The 19532-nt window shown below is 46.3% G+C and overlaps 1 protein-coding gene across 2 annotated transcripts; it reads right to left on the bottom strand.

The window, feature by feature from the left end:
• Nucleotides 1–75: 75 nt before the first annotated feature.
• On the bottom strand, nt 76–15433 carry prickle1b (prickle homolog 1b). 2 transcript variants are annotated; one of them, XM_061269125.1, is made up of 8 exons: nt 15264–15433; nt 5920–6117; nt 5527–5640; nt 4806–4943; nt 3033–3236; nt 2775–2961; nt 1705–2679; nt 76–1631 (listed from the first exon to the last, which is right to left on the bottom strand). In XM_061269125.1, exons 2-8 carry the CDS (start codon nt 6103–6105, stop codon nt 712–714), a joined length of 2724 nt encoding a protein of 907 aa, XP_061125109.1. In that variant the 5' UTR covers nt 6106–6117; nt 15264–15433; the 3' UTR covers nt 76–711. The 2 variants fall into 2 exon arrangements, with proteins under 2 accessions (XP_061125109.1, XP_061125108.1); XM_061269124.1 differs by lacking the exon at nt 15264–15433 and adding an exon at nt 8011–8295.
• Nucleotides 15434–19532: the final 4099 nt, after the last annotated feature.

The raw sequence follows: 19532 nt of genomic DNA, 5'->3' as shown, positions 1-19532 counted from the left end.
ATTCAAGGATTCTTATATTGTGAGCAGTCGAAGAAGGAAAGTCGCCAAAGCAAGGAGAAACTATGGCCAAGAAAATCCACTTTTTTTGCAGCTTTGCAAAAATATTTTATTACAAGCATCTTTACAATCTTAGGTATATAACTGGTTATGACACAACAGATGTAGTAAATATTTGGGCTCAATATAGATGTTACATATTTGGGTAAATGTTACATTAGACATTGTTTTATGGCACTTAACTGGAGAACACAGTTGATGAGACGGCACCTTCTTGGTTCCTTGTAAAACAGAAAGATTGCGTTAACAGCCGGCATTTTTCACTTTCATGACACTTCAAAAGCATTCGTTTAAACCACCGATATAAAGAAAACAGTATTAAAATCTTAATATTTACATTACATTTTTGCATTAAATAATCTGTTCAGTTTCTACTTTTATCATCCACTTGTGTGTAGAATTTACCTATTGACTGTACACTGTGTAGCTGCAAAGCTGAGATCTTTTCACGCAAACTGTATCAGCCCATGCATTACATAAAAACTAACATCAAATGAATGGACACATTTTTGACTAATTTCTTTTGTCAACAACAACCCACTCCTTCCCAATTCCCTACACTCAGCATTTATCTACAGCTCTCAGACATCTGCACAAAACATTTGTGGGGAAAGAAAAACCTTTATTTCCTGATGCAGATCATCGTATTACGTTTTAGGAGATAATACAGTTTTTGGAGCGGTGGCCTTTTCTACGACCAGTTTTTGAGCCATGACTTTGGGACGAGAGGGGAATGACCCTCGGGTAGTCCTCGGCATAGTAGCGCCCAGCAGGTCGAGGCTGCGGGATGGGCTGGCCCAGGAAGTATCCCTCCTCTTCAGAGTCCGACGATGACGAAGAGCAAGTGGAACACCACTCATCCTCATCTTTATAGAGACCCATAAAATGCTGAACCCGGCGGTCTCCTTGGGAGGCGCCCTGAAACATGAAGTCAGACCGGGATTGAGGGTATGCCAGTGGTTGACTTGGAGACCTTTCGCGGGGGTGATGTCGGTGATGTCGATATGGTCTCTGCGCCTTTTCCAAAGGCACCATGTTAAGGGCGATGTCCGAATGGGTTTTGCGGCTCCTGTGGTGTCTACTGTGATGGGGACTCTGTCGGTTGCGTCCATGGTGACTTGACGGACGGCTTCTTTCCCGGCCCGCCTCGTCGTGGGCGTAAGCCCTCCGCTGTGGCCTCTCACTCATGGGATGCCTTCGAACATTGACCTCAAATCCGTCATTATATCCGTTATCCACAGTGTCATCTGTAAACTTGACCATCTGAGGAGGCCTAGACTGTGACTTAGTCCTCCTCAGAGCTGGCGCATGGACAAACCCAGGAGGTGTTGCTTCTGAATGCGGGTACAGAGACCGAAGTCCTCCCCTCGTTGCCAGGTCTCCCTCTTGTGTCGTCTCCTGTCCCCCCCTCTCCAAGTTGATGTTCAGAGAGTTGTTACTGTGGTGAAGATGAGATGAATTATAGGTCCCCATGTTGCTCATTTTCTCACAGCCATCTCCCACCAAAGGTTCCTGCATTGTATGAAGGGAGTAGACCGCAGGCCTATCCCTGCCATCTCCGTCAACTGATGCACCTAAGAAAGCAGAAAATGTTTGTTGAGTGAACATCAAAACCGAACATCTAAACGTTAACCTCATCCTCCTTACCCGTGATATTTGACAATGCCAACGAGTCCATGGAGTCCCCCACACCCTGCCCCGCCTTCCTCAGCTCATCTGCAATACATTCCAGTGTATCTTGGTACCACTGCCTCTTCTCTTGCCATAGGGTATGTTTGCCTGCACTAGGCTGGTCCTGATCTTGGTCCAACTCCAACTCGTGAATTTTTCTGGCACTGGCAGGCCCTGGGTGACTTCCATAGGCGGAGTCCCCCAGCCCGTCCTGAGACTGTGCCCAGTACATTTCAGGAAGATGCTTCTTGCTCATGAGCCCAGGACTAAGACTGTTGGCTCTGGATTGATTAGAGGTTTGGCTCTGAGTGGGACTGGTAGGGGTAGGTGACGAGGCAGTGATTCCAAGGGATTCTGGCTTCAACCAAGGGTCAGAAACACTTATCAGATGGTTTCTGTCATGGCTTGGAGATTTTAAGGATGGCTGCTGAATCTGCTGCAACATTCCTTGGTCACCAAATTTGAGTAAGAGCTGAGTCATATAGTCCTCATGCTGGGCCCATTCCTCGGGGTCCTCCTCTCCCCCAGCATCCTGCTCCTCACGATCCCTCCAGAACCTTTCCTCATCCAGGCCTAGATGGGAAAGCTTCTGCCCAATGTCATCAATATCCCCATCAACTTCACCCTCAACTAACTTGTACTCGCTCGCAGAGGCAATGGTGGAGGGGTTTAAGACTTGAGACTGTCTCCACTGTCCAGCTGGCCTGCTGCTCTTACCCATGCGAACACTGCGCCGGGATTCACGTGAACGAGCAGACTGGAAGGCGGAGTCCGACGAATCTGAAGTGTGGATATCCTCCCCTTGGCTGCAAGCCTTCGAGCAGTAGATGCGCCCTTGTTTTGGCAAGAACGGACAGCCCAGCAAGGACGTCTTACACTGAGCACAACAGAAGCACTCGTCTGTGGCATGCCAATGCCCACCTTCATAGGTCATCTGTGCATGGTCCACTCCTATCGGTCAGTCGGAAGCAAGACACATTTGTGAATTAGAAGAGCAACTTGGGTTTGGGTACTCCAGGTTCTTCAATGCAATCATCTGGACTTACCGATATTTTCACCACAAGCCTCACAGTACTCTGCATATAGCGACTCGAAACACCCACAGCAGTATGGCCGTCCGTCTTTCATGATGTAGCGTTGCCCCCCTAACATTGTCCCGCACTCAAAGCAGGCAAAGTGCTTCATATGCCAATGCTGGCCCTCCGCCTCTGTGCACTCATCTGCGAAGATAATCTTAAGGAGAAATGCATACAAATGGTTGGTGAAGAGCGATGAACCTCAACAGCCCAGTTGCTGCTACTTACCTCATCGCAAGAGGAGCATCTTGGTTTCATAACTTCTGCATGGTGTCTCCCGCAGAGGATCTTGCCATTTTGGTAAAAATAGATCAAATCCACAAGGAGCTCTTGACATGTAGCACACACAAAGCATGCTGGGTGCCAGCAGGGGTTCGGTCCAGCCCTCGAGGCAAAGATCGCCATCTCTCCTCCATTGATACCACCCCCACACTGCCAAAGATATACAAACAGTCCTATTTTAGGAATCTTGTTAATGCAGTGGCTCTGCTGATGATCTACTGATAAGTGTGTTTAAATTGTAGTGTAATACATTTGGTTTTAATAGACACGTCCATCCCTGTTAAGACGGCTATAAAGCCAGCAATGTTATCAAAAATACATCCGTGAAACCAGAACCACTGCTAAAATGAATGTAAGATTGATGCAAAGCATTTTAATCTTTTAAAACAAAACCACAGATTAGGTTTCGTGTCTTTCAGAAAAGCTGCCTGTTCATTTTTAAATTCAGGATTAGCTCTTCTTGTCGCTGACACCCACTGATTTAAATCAGCATTGTCTTTCAATTTGTCTCGCTTTACTATGGAAGTCATACATTTCCATAACACGGTTAAACCCGTGAAGCCGACTGTCCTTGGTCTCCAGTCGCCAAAGCTCATATGACTCCACAGAGATTGTCAAAGTGTGTCTGAACGCACAATCACAAGTCTTAATTTAACCCACAAGAGCGAGGGGACGGCGATAGAAAGCGATAGGATAGCATACCCAGCTGTTTGCTATTATTACGAGAGTGGACAGACGGCCATGACTCACGTACGTCCCTGACAACGACAGAAACTGGAGCTTTGTAAATTGTCCATGTACATTCATAGGTATAAGTGTACACAACCATGGTTGTATGACATGTGGCTTTGCGTCGATAAGAATGTGAGTTATGACCCAAGGAATAAGTGACACGGTGGCATTTCCACAACGGATTAGTGTGTGTGTCAACATGTGTGGCTAGTTCTCAACATATAATGTGTTGTTTAGCATCTATGTTTGGGCGCTGACAAGCTCTCAACCCAAAGCAACTTAGCTAGCATAGCTAAACAGCGAATGTGGTTTCCTCATTGGCGACGGCTTCAATTTATTCTGTTCCAGTGAATGTTGAAATGATGTTTTCCATTAGTTTGGTTAAACACATTTGTAGTGGTGTGGAACAAATGTTTCTTAGGATTCTTGTGTTGGTTGAGATCTCACAGTTGAAGTGGTGAAGAACACTAAAGTCCAATATCAAGGATATGGAATAACTGCTCAAATGGTTTGCCATCGTGGTCTGCAGTTGGATTGGGGTCTGGTTTTCTGTTGTCATAGTTTTGTTTGTTTGTAGCAGGATGAGCTCTAGAAGTTTTCCCACAAAACCTTTTTTTTTTTTTTACTTGTTACATTTTCGTTCAGTTTGAGTGAATGACGAAAGATGAATCTCAGTTTTGATTTCTAAACCTGCACAGATTGTTCTTTGGAGCTGTAGATTGTTAGCAAGAAATTGGTAGACCTCCTCTCGGGGAGCTTATTTCACCACTCGGATGGAGCATGAGCTCTCCCCCGCTTCCTCCAAGTAATGAGCAGCGCTTTTATTAGTGAATTCCAAAGCATCACGTCAGCCGGACCAGCTTGAGATATAAATAGCGCAAGAACCACCAGTTGGTTTTCGTCAAAGTTGAAACTGCCTGATAGCTTCACGAGCACTAAATGACCTCTTTGTCTGCGTGCTCTCGGGCATCCGAGCGCGCTACCTACGTTTTCGCATCGAGTGTGTTGCAGAGCTCGGGGCAAGATCTTGGGCGTCCCCCTCCCGAGTGCCTCTCTTTTCCGCTGGGCGCTGAATATATGAAGTTCCCTGTTCTCTTCCTCTGTTAGAGACTGGCAATAGCGAACCTGGCGGAGACAGAGTAGTTTCAGTGGCGCAGGCATAAAGAAAATAACTCAAGCGGCATATCACCATCAGCAAAAGTGGTTTATTTTCAATCCTTCCACTTTTTTCCCCGTGTTTAGAGATTGTGTCGATTCCCAGATAAAAGAGCACGGCTTATCCTTACAATACGCCGGACGCACTTTCTCGCTTCCTAACCGCAGTAACACGAGGAATTCGTCCTCCTCAATCAGCAACAAACATTATAAAAGCTCCCCATCAAACACTGTTTATGTTGACTTCGACTTATTGTGTATCCGCAGGGTGTTTAGACAGAGACCACCTCTGTCAGCCCTCGTGTGGGTTGATAAAGCTCCCCGCCGTATCTCCTAATGTAAACTCTTATCAGCGCAGATGTGAAAGGAGGGCCGCTTTACGAACCATAAAGCTGTTCTCCAGACGAGAGCTCATGGCTATTGTTCCGTTTGTGTTAGTCCAGGCTTTTAAGCCGTTTTTATTGCCAGCAGAATCCACAACTTTCTCTGTGGCCATGATCCGATTTTGGTTTGGATTTGAATCGGTTTGACAAACAAAGCTAGGAATGACTACCTCATTATCGTGCGGCGGCAGCTGGTAGAGGAGCTGCCTGATCCGGTGTTTCTCTCCGGAGCTGTTAACATACGGCACCTTATCCTCCGGCAGGCAGGAAAAATACATCTGGACCTGAAAGTGAAGACCAACGCATAGTTTTGTTAATATATCATTTGGTACAGTGCGTCACAGTTTGGGATCAATGAGGGCAAATAGGGCATCAATAAAGAATGGCTGCCACTGTGTATGTATGCGTCCCCTTTTTCTGATTAATCGAGCCAACATGTCAATCTCAATCCCGTCACAGGCGACCAACTGTGAGTAATGTTTGCTTAACCATTTTCTCTCTAAACATCAACATCAGATGCTTACTTAAAAAAACCAATCTGCTCGTAAGACTTAAGGCACTACCTGCTCAGGCCTAAGTCCTGGTGGCACCCACGCATACTCCTCCAGGGCACAGCCGGAGTCGTCGTCCGAGGTGGAGCTCCTCTGGAAGCTCATGGACACCATGCCCTTCTTCCCCCCAGGAAGAGGCTCCATCTCAGGGCCTCGATGCAATGGACGCTGCCCTCGTTCACTGAGCTCCGGGTTCATTGCGCTCGGTCGCTGTGAATAGAAAAAGCCCCCAAAATAGTGTCATGTTTTTTGGTCCTCACCCCAGTCGTGTCGCGGGTCCTTTCATGCGTGATGAAAAACGAAAACATAACACTTAAGAGGCTCTCCAGATGATGTGTAATGGAAAAAAACAAGCAAGCTTTTCCATTAGGACTAAAAGGCTCATGGAACAGTACTTTTCCCTCAATGCCTGAAACGGAAGATATTTTAGGACATTTTCTTGCATGAGCAGGCTTTGTACAGTTCTTTGAATCTGCACTCGGCATGCTCGGACGACAGATGTTGCCAGGCAGTAAACATCTGTTGCATTGCAGGTTGTGTAAGAACATATGTACTAAGCCTTCCATGGCCTGGATGACAAGTGGCGTTTTAAATATACATGAGACCACAAACTGGCTTTTGCATATCTGCAGCGGGGAAAGCGAATCTGGGAGAAAAAGGTTGGATTTGCGGTTCCAGGGATATTCAGACCTGAAGAGGCCTCATGATCTCCTCTGTTCAGCGTCGTTCTCGGGCTTCATAGCAGCGGTTAAGTCCCGGGACAGTCATAAATGTGACTCGATTCGCCTGGTCTCTTTGAGCAGAACAAAACTTGTTTGAGGCCAAACAGATGCTTCACGTTGGCGCTGCCGAGTTTTGAGCGGTACGATCTTTCACATGCATGAGGGCGGTACTATCTGGGTCATTAGGATCTCGATGGCCTCTGCTGGCAAAACAATCGCGGGCTAGTTTAACTGTCAGGCCGAACATCTACGGCCTGTAGATAAGATCCCGGACTGGAAAATTTGGATTTGCAATGCACTTCAAACAGAACAGGGAACAGACACTGCTTCCATCCATTGCAAATGTCCGTCAGCCTTCAAGGCTTTCCAGCAAACAAGGATGGACAAGTATTAGCATTCTCCCCATTAGCATACAGTTCCGCCCTGGGGCCCAAAACACAAAATTTGCACGTTAAAAATGCTGTTAAAGACCAAACCAAAGCTGGCGCTCGGAGACAAAAGGAGTATTTGAATGTCACTTTGTTCTTCTGTGCCTAATCTATCAGGTTTTATGGTGGGATAGATAATGTTATCACTCTGAGAATTCTTTTTCCACCCACTCCACATGGCTATCTCACGCAACCTTGTTAACACTAGTCAGCGGCACAATTAGATGATTGAAGGCTTTATTTTGGGACACTCCATCATTGACTATGTTTGAAGTATTTATGGATAGATAAAGTTGGTGACAGCAAAAAAAACTAAAACCTTAATTACCTCTCGAGTAAATGGTTGGTTTATTTGGACACACACACAAAAAAAAAACAATTAAGCAATGACCACAACACTTTATAACAGCCTCCATCTTTGGGCTACCTTCAGACCTTGCAGATTCCTTTTCTGACCTATCAACACATATTTCCTCTCCAATAAGGTTGGCCTGGTCCGAGCACACTTTAAAAAAAAAAAAAGGCATTTTAGGAGTCACAATATCGGGGTCTGTGTAAACATGGGCCAGATGTAGTCGGCTAACGGTTAACTGCGTGCTCCTCCCCCGCTTGACTGACACTTTTAGAGTGACTGACGTTAGACTGACTCGGTCAAAAAGTTATTTCAAACATAAATGCTTGAATAATCAAAGGGTCTGGGATTGATTGTTCTGAATTTCCAGAACGGCATTTGCACAATGCATATGACCAAAGATGTGCAAACGGAAAATTTGGATGGCAAAAAAGCAAATGTTCCACAACGCTCGAGGAAAAACATTAGCGGAGTTCAAAGGCCGAGATCATCACTTCTTCACGGCGGTGTTATTTTAGGGACAAATGGGTATCACGGGCTGCTCGAGGCACTTCACACAACTGGAGCCAGGCCAAATCATGCTTAAGTGTTTGCTCCTTACCTCCAGGAAAAGCATCTCTCTTTCAACCTCGCTTCCTTTCAGCCACACAACGCCGGCTCTACATATCTTCAGCACCAAGGCCGATGCGTCTTTGCTCTAATCAGTTCCAGATCCAACTCGGTCAGGAAGCGCCCCGCCAACCACCCACTCACCCCTCCTTCAAAATGTCTCCGAAAGTTAGAAGGGAGCACCTCATTTAGGAATCCCCAAATCCTTGAGAAGGAGGTCCGAGAGAGGTGATGTCTCTATCTGGAGTGCCTGGAGCGTGTCGTGAGTGCATGTGCGTAGGCAGGTCTGACTCCCCAGGCCCCTCCCTCATTCCACCCCTCTCCAGCAAATAGTCTATCGCACACACTCAGACACACACCCTTTCCTCCACCCCCCCAAAAAAAAACCTGCAGGAAAACCTCTCTGGATATTTGTGACGACTTGTCAGGCCGCAGCAGCTCCGAGGTGACTTATTTGCACAAGGTCGCAACCATCTGTCTTTGTAACGGCCTGAAAAGCAGGAATCATTGAAAACGCTCCGGCATGAAAAATGAGTTTACTCAATTGTCCGGCGAGACAAAGACGCCCCCTCTTCCCCCTGACAACCGAGCGAAGTGACTTAACAGAAGGGATGGCGGTGCTGTTTGTCACATGTCAAATTAGCTGCCACCGATGAGGAATGGCTCGCTTTGCTAACTCGCTTAAGGCGAGCGAGCGCTTGGCCAATGCCGCCTTCTTTCCTGGCACTGCCTCTAGAAACTGAGCCTGAAACTTGAGTAACTTAAACATAAATGGACATCTCACTGTAAGGCCTTTAGTAGGTATTTATTGGAAATGTTCTCATCGTAGCGAATGACTTTTCCAGTTATTAGTTCTCCCAAATCGCATCTTAGTTCTCCCATAATGTTGACATGTGAGATGTTCAAGTATTTCCATGTGTGCCCTGTGAAGAGCTACGATAATGGAAGGGTGACAATGAGTTTGGGTTGAGGGTGGGGTGGGGGTGTGAATAGAGCATGAGTGGCTTCGTCCCACACAATAGGCAGTCTTTCACACTGGGCCTAGACTTGTGGTTCCTTTGGGGACACAATGGGAACATTGACCTTGCGGTCTCCTCTGCTTCCTCTTAAAGAATTGCCCAAATATATTTGAATGTATGTTTTGTATGCCGCAGCGTTCCGCGATGTTGTTATTGGAGCCGTGGAAGTTCGGCCATGATGTGTAGTTGTGTTTTGTTGAGTCATTAGACTCGAATGGATTCGATTCACATGTCCGACACTCCTGAGCACAAAGTTAACTAATGGTGACGTTATGCGGTTACCTCTGACCCCGGAGCATTTGTCAGTAAAAACTCACAAGGCTTGTGATTGTTTGCTTTGGATTCTGTATGTAGATGACATTCAAGTCTGGACCCCCCCTCCCCCCCCCCCCCCCCCCCCCCGACAACCGAGCGATATTTCTGTGGCTTGACTATTACACATGGCGCCAACGCCAGTGTTTAAGGCACTCTTGTTTTTTATTTTTGAACTTTTGTGTGCAATTTTAGTTTGAGTTATTAACCTTGGCCATCGCTCAAATAGTCGTTTGGCCTGTTCTGAGCCTGCAGGGAGGCTTTGTGAAGTGCTCTGTTTTGTAAAGCTAAGTGCTCCGTTTTCATCAGTAATCATCATTCTCACCTGCAATCAACAGCCGCCTCTGTGTTTCGTCCCCAGGAGGGACGAAAGCGCTTAAACGAGCCCTTAGAATGTAAATATCGCAGGTCGTGGCCCTTCGCTCGCTCCGAACAGAAATCACAAGGGCAACGGTGAGGAGTCTCAACTTGTTGCAGCGTCATAAAAAGCAATGAGAGAGGTCGTCCTCAATGCTAACACAGCGTAAAACGCAATATCCAAGACTTTGGATACACAGACAATTTGCATTCTTTTGGTTATGCCGGGTTAGCTCAAAGCTAATCCTCGCTAACAGCTTAGCAAACGTCTTCCCAGTTCCGTGTTAATATTCCTTGACACTCCTTAACTATGGCTGATTTAGGCTCCTGGTCATAAAAAGCAACGCTGAGATTTGCTAAGCCGCGGGGTGTTACTTATACGCCTTTGGGACAATGGGGGACGGCCGTAAACGTGCCGTAAAATGCAGGAAATTGTCAAGTAAATGGCAAGCGACCTTAAGGAGAGGTTGTGGAGAGTTGCCATCCAGCGTTTGACTTGAACCAATTAGCTGCGTGTGAAATCCGTTTCTTATGCAGAGGCTTTGGCACAGCTGCGTTATTTTTCTCTTCTCAAGTCAACCCTCCCAAAAAATCTCTTCAAATCACACGGAAGTCGATAAACAATTTGAATTAATCGGCTTGCCACTTCGTTGAGAAACGTAACATCAGAAAACTGTAATACCAATCGGGAAACAATACAGTGTGTGTCTTATCCGGCACTGATTCAATTTAGTTAAGTGAGGCAATGCTTTTCCGACTTTTTTATTTTTATTTCCGGACCCCACACAATGCAAATCATCATGCGGATTAGTCTTGGTGCAATTTTCTTAGGGGGATAATTTGGTCCACCGGGAGTATTCACTTCTTGTGTGTGGTCGCATACAGTAAGGTACTGCATGCAACGTAGGAAGGGCCCCCATGGGCTGACTTTGTGTGCTTGTAAAAACAGGAACCATACGTGTTAGGATCCGATAAAGCCTTTTTTTTTTTTCCCCAGACTCCCGTATCCGCTTTTAGTTTGAAATACTCTCGGGGGAAATAGCCCTCAAATGATTATTTCGTAAAACTTAAAAAAATAATGACAGAAAGAAAAAATAGTAAGGCAAGTGAACCGGCAAGGAAAATTCACACAAGACGTGGCTTGAAGAATGTTGTTGACTCACATGGAGAGTTGTATTACAGAATGATTTACACTTGTGTCTCAGACGTGAGCCAAAATAAATGGCTGTCAATCAAGGCGAAGCGCCTCAGACGTGGCTATGTAAGGTATGGTTAACAAATCATTTGACTTGCATTACATTTGTGAGGACCCTCCCCCCTCACACATACAATGAATGCTGTATAATAGATACATTCGATGTAGGCCAGGGATTGAGGGTGTTTGCGCAACGGCTTAACGACAAGTCTCCGAGGGGATGGTGCACCACTCAAGCGTCACAGATGCAGTACACAATTGGCAATAACTTTTGGCCCCAGTACGAACAAAACCATAACTTTAGATATACAGCCGAGTCTTATTTTGGTGTTTTGGCCAGTGCAGACCTTGAAGCCGTCCATAGGCTCCGCCTCTCATTCCTTACCCAGTTGTCATATCCCAGCCGGCCATATCCTTAGATGGCCTCTCCGTTAATTTGGATCGAAGTGATTGTTCCGAATAAAGCCCTCCTGCGGGTTTACCATCCGTCTCGCACTGCCGAGGTCTCGGCTCTCTAAACAGACTGAAGACTAATCTGCAACAGATGGAAGAGGCAATAGCGAGAGGAAGTGATTTGAAAGGCTCTGCCACATATTTGTAGCCTTCGGAACCAAATGATAGGTTTTCAGGCAACCCGAGTCATCGGATGACCGTAATGATGTGCACGATGGTTCCCCAAGGGGATCCAACTGGACATATTTGGACTTTCAACCAGATGTCTAGAAAGGCCCCGAAGGGCATTCCAGGGGAGCTTTCCAACCCTTCATACTCTCCGAAACATCTCCAAAATCCATATCAAAAGAGCCGTACGTATGGATGTAAACACATAAACAAGCCCTCACATGTTGAATTTCACGGTCGGCCGGTTGAGGATAATGAACGCCTTCGCTCGGAGCTTTTTTTTTTTTTTTTTTTTTTAGGTCAACAGTATAAAAACAACTTTTAAGTACCTCATTAATGCAAAGGCCAATTTAAAACTTGCTTTCACAAAGACTAGCAAGAAACAAATGGATTTTTTTCACACCCAGACAACTATTAAATTACTGTTTGTATCGCTGGGAACACTTGGAAAGCCCCAAGCTTTCATCCGCTAACCGCTAGGCTTAAGGATGCTTCTTCTCTGGAAGAATCACGTCAAAGTAAAGGACCGTTTTTTTTTTTTTTACAAAAGATACAGAGAATATGTTTTGGGCTTTTTTTGGGATTGCTGTCGTTCTTTCCAATTTTGCGTCTCAAAACACGGCTTGATATTTGCTCGCAGTTTACGTCATCAGCGACGCAACGTGACAACAATAGAGAGACTGTTTGATAAATACAGTCAGACTCCACACCCTTTGCTCTCACGAGATTCCAGTAACTTCCTGACTCTTGAGTAGCATCAGATTGGACAAAACCATTTCCCCCCTGGATGAAATCCTTTGGGACAATCCTTTGAGGCAGCAAAGACGTCTGCTGACCACCCGGGGAAAAGATTTCATGTTGATTACCGTAACGTCTATATTGTAAAATACATGCAAGACCACAGTAGTAAACAGATACGCATGCATGAGACCGATTTAAAGCGGAGTATACCATTCATCATTTTTTGATCAACCACACACAGCACACAAACAAACAAACGGTAAATATTGTGTTTCGCAGACAACGCCGAGATTGTTATTGCTCCCATGGCGATGCGCTCGTGACCTCATTCATTAGTTGTGAGTTTTGAGCCATATCTTGACTTGGATCTGACGTCTACTGTATTTTGACTTGCCAGTGTCGCTGGGTGGTCACAGAACTGGGAATAATTACGTGCTTGCCACGCCGACGTCTTAAATGAGATACTATCTCTACTATTAGACTAACAAGCCTTTTAATTATTATCATCTAATAATCATCACCTTTTTATGTCTGCATGGTTGGAGACTGGGATGTCTGGGAAGGTTTTTTACCGTGTGTGTGTGTGTTACAGGGCTTTAATCATCATCAAATAGAGCTGTGTGTACAGGTAATTAAGTTGGTGCCGAAGCGACTCTCACTCGCAGCCGGGAGTCTTCGCTCTGCGGTCCCGCAATTCGTGTAGGGCATTTATTCAACGTCTGGCTCACTTGCATTCCCCACAAACTGACCATAATACCAGCCTTGTGCAGCCAGTGCGGCCCGCAGGGTTCCGTGTGTAACCACCAGAGCAAAAAGATCCATATTAATGGTCAGAGGGAGTGATGACAACCCCCGCTGGTATGCTAACACCAACTTTCACATTGCTTAGCCCAGTAGCTTAAACGCTAAATGGTATTTATGTTGCGGTGTTGTAACTCAACCAGTCATATTTAAAAAAACAAATATTTTCTGGGATATAAATTCCCCGGGAATGTATGTTAGCAACGAGACAGGAATATACATTGTCCTCCTAGCCGAAGCTAAGCTAGCTCAGTCATCGATTCTTTATCCTCTGCAAAGATTCGACCGATATTAGTCTCGCACTGATGAGCTGAGAAGAGTTGAGACATGCCGACGAACTATCGATTTGTTCTAGTCGGATCTTTCCCGCTTTTGGGATCAAATTTTGACCGATTTAGAACGAAGCTGTTCCCCGTTTAAAGCCAAGAGGCTACTTTTGTACCGATTGCTTCTGTTTCTCGTTATTAACTAGTCTGGTTCTTTGCATTCTGGCTCCTCCGCGCACACACAACCAGAGGGATCGCTACTTGGCAAGCGTGTGTGTGTTTTCTGATGTTTGCAATGATTTACACACCCCACTGCTCGATTAATTCCAGTTTGCGGCTGCACAAATACGGCAGTGTGTGCACATGTTGGTGTGCGGTTCGAGACTGACAGACGTGCGCATAGTCGGGACAGTGTTGAGTGTGGATGTGGAGGTCTCACACACACACACGTGTACGGACACAGAGCGCTCACATTTGTGTTTATGTTTCTTATCAACTCAATTTGTTTGATCTAATTCCAGTCTGTGCTGCGTGCATGGAAACATCTGACTGCTTCATTCTCTAAATCAGAAGTCAGCCAGCTGCGAGACACCCCGAAAAGTTACTGATATTCTGTCATGCTGTAAAACAACAAAGACTCAAGCATTTAAGCCACCATTCTTGCAAAATAAGCTTTTGCGGATTCTCATTTATGCTTCTCCACTGCACATTGAGATCATCAGTCTTACTGTTGTTGAGTTTACATTTTTTTTTCCAGGACAGTGTCCAACAATACCAAAACAAACTCTAAGGCTGGATTTCCTTTCTGGCACTTGTACAACAGCCTGAGACGGAGAATCTGGCTCGCATATGACAAAACAAAGAACAGTGAAGGATGGAGTCACTTATTGTGGATAAAAACACGCATGTGTCTCGTCCATATGATGCCTTTCTGTCTAGTTTGAAAATACACAGCGTAGGAATAACCCCAGATTATTGTTCAGGCTTCTGATCGGCTATTAGCGCCACCTACTGCCTTGGTGGATTTTCAAAAGTAACTCTGGCCCCCTGCGTGCATCAAAAATGGCTGACCAATTAACCGCAGCTTAACTGCAACTGGATCCAAACACCCTTCTCACACTCGCACACAGATACTCATTAACAAAGGCTTAGCATTGCTTAGCGCCCCCCCTCCATCCAAGAACGGCCCCCCACGAAGGGAAAGGGGCGGGGTACACACCTCACTCGTCACCTGATCCTCACTCTTGACTGCTCTCATCCTGAATCAGCAACGAAAACTCCGCGTGGGGTGTCAGCTGGCGTAAGCAGACCCCCCCCCCCCCTCGCCGTCCTCCCTTGCACAAGATCTGCTCTGTCCCAAATGGACGGATGCATCAAGTGGAGTTTGCAACTCAAAATAAGCTTTCCCAGCGGGCTGCTTATACCAATAACTACCACTAGAGGCCGCTGGTGGCTTCAGCCCACATTTGGCTGCAGTGACACTTCTCGGCGAATCTCAAGTGTGTTCGTTTTCATTTACCCCCTTGCACTCCATTGATGAAAATACTTTTTTTTTTTTTTTTAAATGGGCCATGATGACCCGACTCCTAATCACAACACCGGTGAGCGTTTGTCACTTTTAGTTTCGCAGTTTGTCCACGTGACACGTTTATGGCCGGTCGGAGAGGTACGTCAAGTGGGCTCGTAAATAGGCAGACAAGAGAAAAAGGCAGCGGGACCACCTGAGTGACAGGCAACAGCTGAGTCCACACATCTGGAAAGGACAATTCGCACCCCCCTCAGCCCTGCTCAGTGCGTCTTAACACATTATAAGCTGAAAATCCCACACACAGCTGCAATTTCACTCTCAGCCACAGTTTAAGATCACTTTCTGGGACATGGTTATTTAAAAAACACACCGTCATGATTGAATAATTATGTGCCGAAAACTCACCCAGTAGGCTCGAATGGATGGGTAGAATATTCCCTCGAAATCAAATCACAGTAGGGGCATCCGTGCACCGGTCACTAAAACTTAACTGCAAGGCTTCATCTCCGAGTTGAGTCAAAGAGAGAGTGAGCAGTTTGCGCAGCTCTGGCACCAGCTTAGAGAGTCGAGGAATGATATTAGCAGTTCTGGATGTCTATTGGCTTAAAAATATACCCCCCTCCCTCCCTCCTCCTCCTCACCCCCCTCCCCTCTGCTTCCAGTACGTGCAGCCTCTCCTCGCTTGGGACGGACAACACGCTGTATTTTGTATTCCGCTCCAATAACCAACAGGTCTCGTGATATTTGGAATCATAATAATCGATTTCGCTATGAGATCACCGCCAGGCGTCGAAAGTACGATCTTGAACTCTGAGTTGCTGACGTTGCTGTAAAGTTGTCAGTTTTTCGGATGATTTATGACGACATCGTCGAGCGTGTCAGCTTCATTTGTTTGCCGCTGCTCTGTATTCCGCACCATTCAACGAGTTGCCGAGCCTTTTTAAAAAAAAAAAAAGGGAAATTCGATCGTCTTTTGTCTGTTTCTCAACCGGGCCCGTCGTAGAATAGAACGCGCCTCTTTTGTGCGTCCACACAGAAAACTGTAACATTAAGCCTATTTACAGCAGACAGAGAGGGAAAGGGATATAAAAGTTAAGCCCCGTAGGCCTACGGATGCAGCCAAAGAGGAAGTGAGGATCAGTGCGGCATGGGGAGAACCAAATGGGGGGCCCACCCCGGGTCAGTAAATCCTGCGAGCGAAAACACGGCCCGGTTCGAGGCGAGCGCATCGCACTCGCCTGCGCGTTTTTTATTTACTTAGCAAGCTGCATTGATGTGGGCCAACGCACTTTGTGATGGCAGCTCGGATGTCAGCGGCAACGAAAGCTTATCTTTTCTATCGACTCGCAGGGAGACGACGCCGGGCGATTTGATCTTTTAGCCACGCCGGGCTCATCTGTCACGTTGCTGTCATCGTTGGTCAGCGTGAACTTTTGAACATGCACGTGTCGCCGTTATTGTTTCATGCCTGAGGAGCTTCTGTTTTGACAATATTGCCGTCTGTACTTGAAACATTTCCAAGATTTGACGTTGTGTCGTCAAAAATAAATGTAGCATAATGTTTTGAGGTCCCGGAAAGGGCACACACGTACAGTGTCGACTAATGAATTAAATCAACGTTGTGGAATAATTAATACTACTTTTAATTTCGCTCGCCGCTAAATCAGTCAAGGTGAGTCAACCCACTGCGAGGGAAGCCATTAGTTTCCGTTTCTGGCCGTGACCTCCCTCGGGCTTGGCTTTATGCCACTTCTCTTTCTCGGTGACCCCGAATAACCCGGCTTCAAACCCCCCCCCCTCAGATAGGATGAGGTAAGTGGCTCCAGACATGGCCCCGAGGAGAAATGTCAATCATACTGTGGGAATGTGGGTCCAGCCGATCCCCGCAACGGCAACTGGGGCGCTAAATGCATCGGAATCATCCTCTGACTAAGCACAGACTTGAACAATAGTGCTTTCTTTGTCATACCAGCGTGGGTATTTTGGAAAAGCTGAGTCTGCAGCGGCAGGATCCACTTTGGCTTACTCGCCGTCACTCGTCATGTTTACTTACCTGCGATCCCGTGTCATCGCCACGGTAGCCACAGGGAAGACGAGTCGGGGGGGGGGGGGGGGGGGCTGTTATCGCCAACCTGTCATCAGATATGTCGGCTCACTCAAGTCAGGGCAGATTCGGTTACATGGAGTGGAAGGCCCAACGTGCAAGTTCAAGTCTAGCGTTTTATCTGCTAATGTTAATGCTAATGTTGCTAGCATCAATGTGTAATGAATTCGGGTTGATATTGAAATAATTGGATTTATGTGCAGGTACACATAGATCAAATGTTTTGATTTATTTTCAAAATCATTTGAAAACGTGGACTCGGTCAGACCACAGCACATTTTTTTTGTGTCAAATACTTTTGCTCTACCTCCATGCTCAACATGAGTCGCTTTCCGGAGATGTACGTAACTCGGAGTGACAAGTGGACCTTTAAGGGTCAGATACGCCACGACACAAGAGAAGCTTAGCCGACTAATTCAACTAATTCTGGTATTTTTATGAGTGGGAACGTTTCGGGTGAATGGAGTGCAGCCGAGACGTTCTTCATTTTTGGAATTCTTGCCACCTCGGAGAGGTAATTGTTGAATGAGGTAAATCAACAGTTAGCGTTCCACCCCCCAGGAGGCACACTCAAATGTGCACACAGCTTCCTGATGCCTTGGCACGCGTTTTTTTGTTTTTTTAAAGACAACTGTGTGTGGCAAAGAGCGAGTTAAACGTTAATCCTGTCAAGTGGGTGTGCCGTCTCCTCGCCGAGTCCAATACTTTGTGCCATCTTGGCCGGATAGTGTAACTTCATAGTGGTTGTTTCTTAAGTGCTAGCATGCACAGCGGCGTTTGTTATCCAACACGTACGCAGGTGCTACTCGCATTAACTTGCATGTCAGCGCCGCTGACACTTCGAAAAACGGTTGCACGAAGCAATTACATTTCCATCTGCGGAGTGTGTGTGTGGAGGGGAATGGGGGAGTTTCACCCTCAGGGCTGTACTGTAAAACGGTGAAATCCCAAACGCGGGAGCACTTTAATTTTGCGCGAGATTGTCTCGTAACTTCAGGATTCATTTGATATTGCCGCCAAACTAGTACAATTGGAATTTGGGGGCAAAACTTCATCTCAGTATTTTTAGTCTCAGTAGAGACCGGTGAACTTGAAACGAGCTGTCCTACTGTCTGTGTGTAGTAGCTGCTCCTTTTTTACACCTATAGATCTGAAAAGCGATGACCTCACTCTTAAGTTAATACTAAACCTCCTCCTCTATATGGCGTTGTCTAATTTTTAAACCTCTCCTAACCCTACCCTGAATGTTAGCAAAGCGAGATGTAATGACACAATAAACGGCCCGCTCGCGTCTTTGACAAACATGACATCATTTCTTGGTTGAAACGAGTACTCAGCGTCGTGTTTGGAGACGTGAGCCGAAAAGCAAACACGAGGCACTTCCAGAAAAAGACGGATAGAATGAGAAAGTGATGGAAGGGTTGTCGGGTTTTGTTTCAGGTTGATAAGAGAAAAGTAGTTTGTTGAGCGGCCGCCGTTGACATTCATTGGCTTGTTGGTCTCAAGCGACGTGCTCCAAACCTTCATTGGACGCTATCCAGTAATGTGAGAAGATAGTGTTGTTCCTTCTTATTTCATCTATCGTAAACCATTGGTGTCAAACCTGAGGTCCGGGGACCAGATACGGCCCCCGCCACACTATTTTATGTGGCCCGCAAAGACAGATTGTCTTCAATTTTTTAAATATCTGAATGTTTTTTTTTTTTTTACTAATTTCAAAACTAGTTATTCATCAGTTTGTCGTGCAGCTAATACTGTATAAGGTGTTGACACCCCTGACGTAAATCCCCGACCCGAGGTGGGAACCTGGCTCCGATAGGCAAATGAAGCCCAATGAGAAACACATGTCCCCCCCCCCCCCCCCGACACTCACGCAAATGGAACGAAAGAACAAACCACCCCGTTCCGATAAGCGTGTTGTGTTTCAGATGATGTATGCACACGCCGCCGATACACGGCGCTTAATCAGCGAGCAGGCCCTCGGAGGATGGCGCTGGTGATAGACTGCTTTCTTGTGAGAAGCGAGCGACCTTACTGTACGCCGTTTTGCGTGGAAAACCAGAAAAAGAGGGGGGGGGCAGATAATACGGTCATTCCTTTTATTTAAGCCACAAGAATTTGCCTGGCGCGTACCATATGGAGTTTGATGAAAAGATGTGATCTGCAGCTCGGGCAATTGTACACAGCTTGTCTCTGTCCTCCGGCGTGGTTGCGAGACAAAAAGCAGAGTGGGGAATATCAAAGAATTTGTCTGGACAATAGGTTTACATTAAGGAGACAACCAGAAAAGAACTCTGGGGGTCTGTTTCATTTCCTGGATTTTACACAACCCATGGAAACAGAGTAGCTTGGATTCCCAACGATGCGTATTCATTGTCATTTAGACTTGAAGTAGCGTTGTCAGGTTATCCGACCCGGCCGTCCTTTTTCAATGCAAATCGGGTCGCCCATAGGCGTAAACATGCTTGTTTATATATTTGTGCACCACCATAAACCAAAATGCGGCATCACCGCCGACGCAAGAATGTCAACAAAGCCATCCTCGGGAGACGACGTGTCGTCTTCTCCCA

The sequence above is a fragment of the Syngnathus typhle genome, linkage group LG21, assembly GCF_033458585.1.
Source record: "Syngnathus typhle isolate RoL2023-S1 ecotype Sweden linkage group LG21, RoL_Styp_1.0, whole genome shotgun sequence".
Taxonomy (NCBI): Eukaryota; Metazoa; Chordata; class Actinopteri; order Syngnathiformes; family Syngnathidae; genus Syngnathus; species Syngnathus typhle.
The sequence above is the reverse complement of the archived record's forward strand: the minus strand, read 5'-3'. Positions and strand labels throughout refer to the sequence as shown.

Bases quoted from the DNA above. Each gene is read 5' to 3' on its own strand.
- prickle1b (XM_061269124.1), bottom strand. The intron at 2,680-2,774 runs GTAAGTCCAGAT...ACTGACCGATAG, and splicing joins GGCTTGTGGTGAAAATATCG to GAGTGGACCATGCACAGATG. The intron at 1,632-1,704 runs GTAAGGAGGATG...CTGCTTTCTTAG, and splicing joins GGCATTGTCAAATATCACGG to GTGCATCAGTTGACGGAGAT.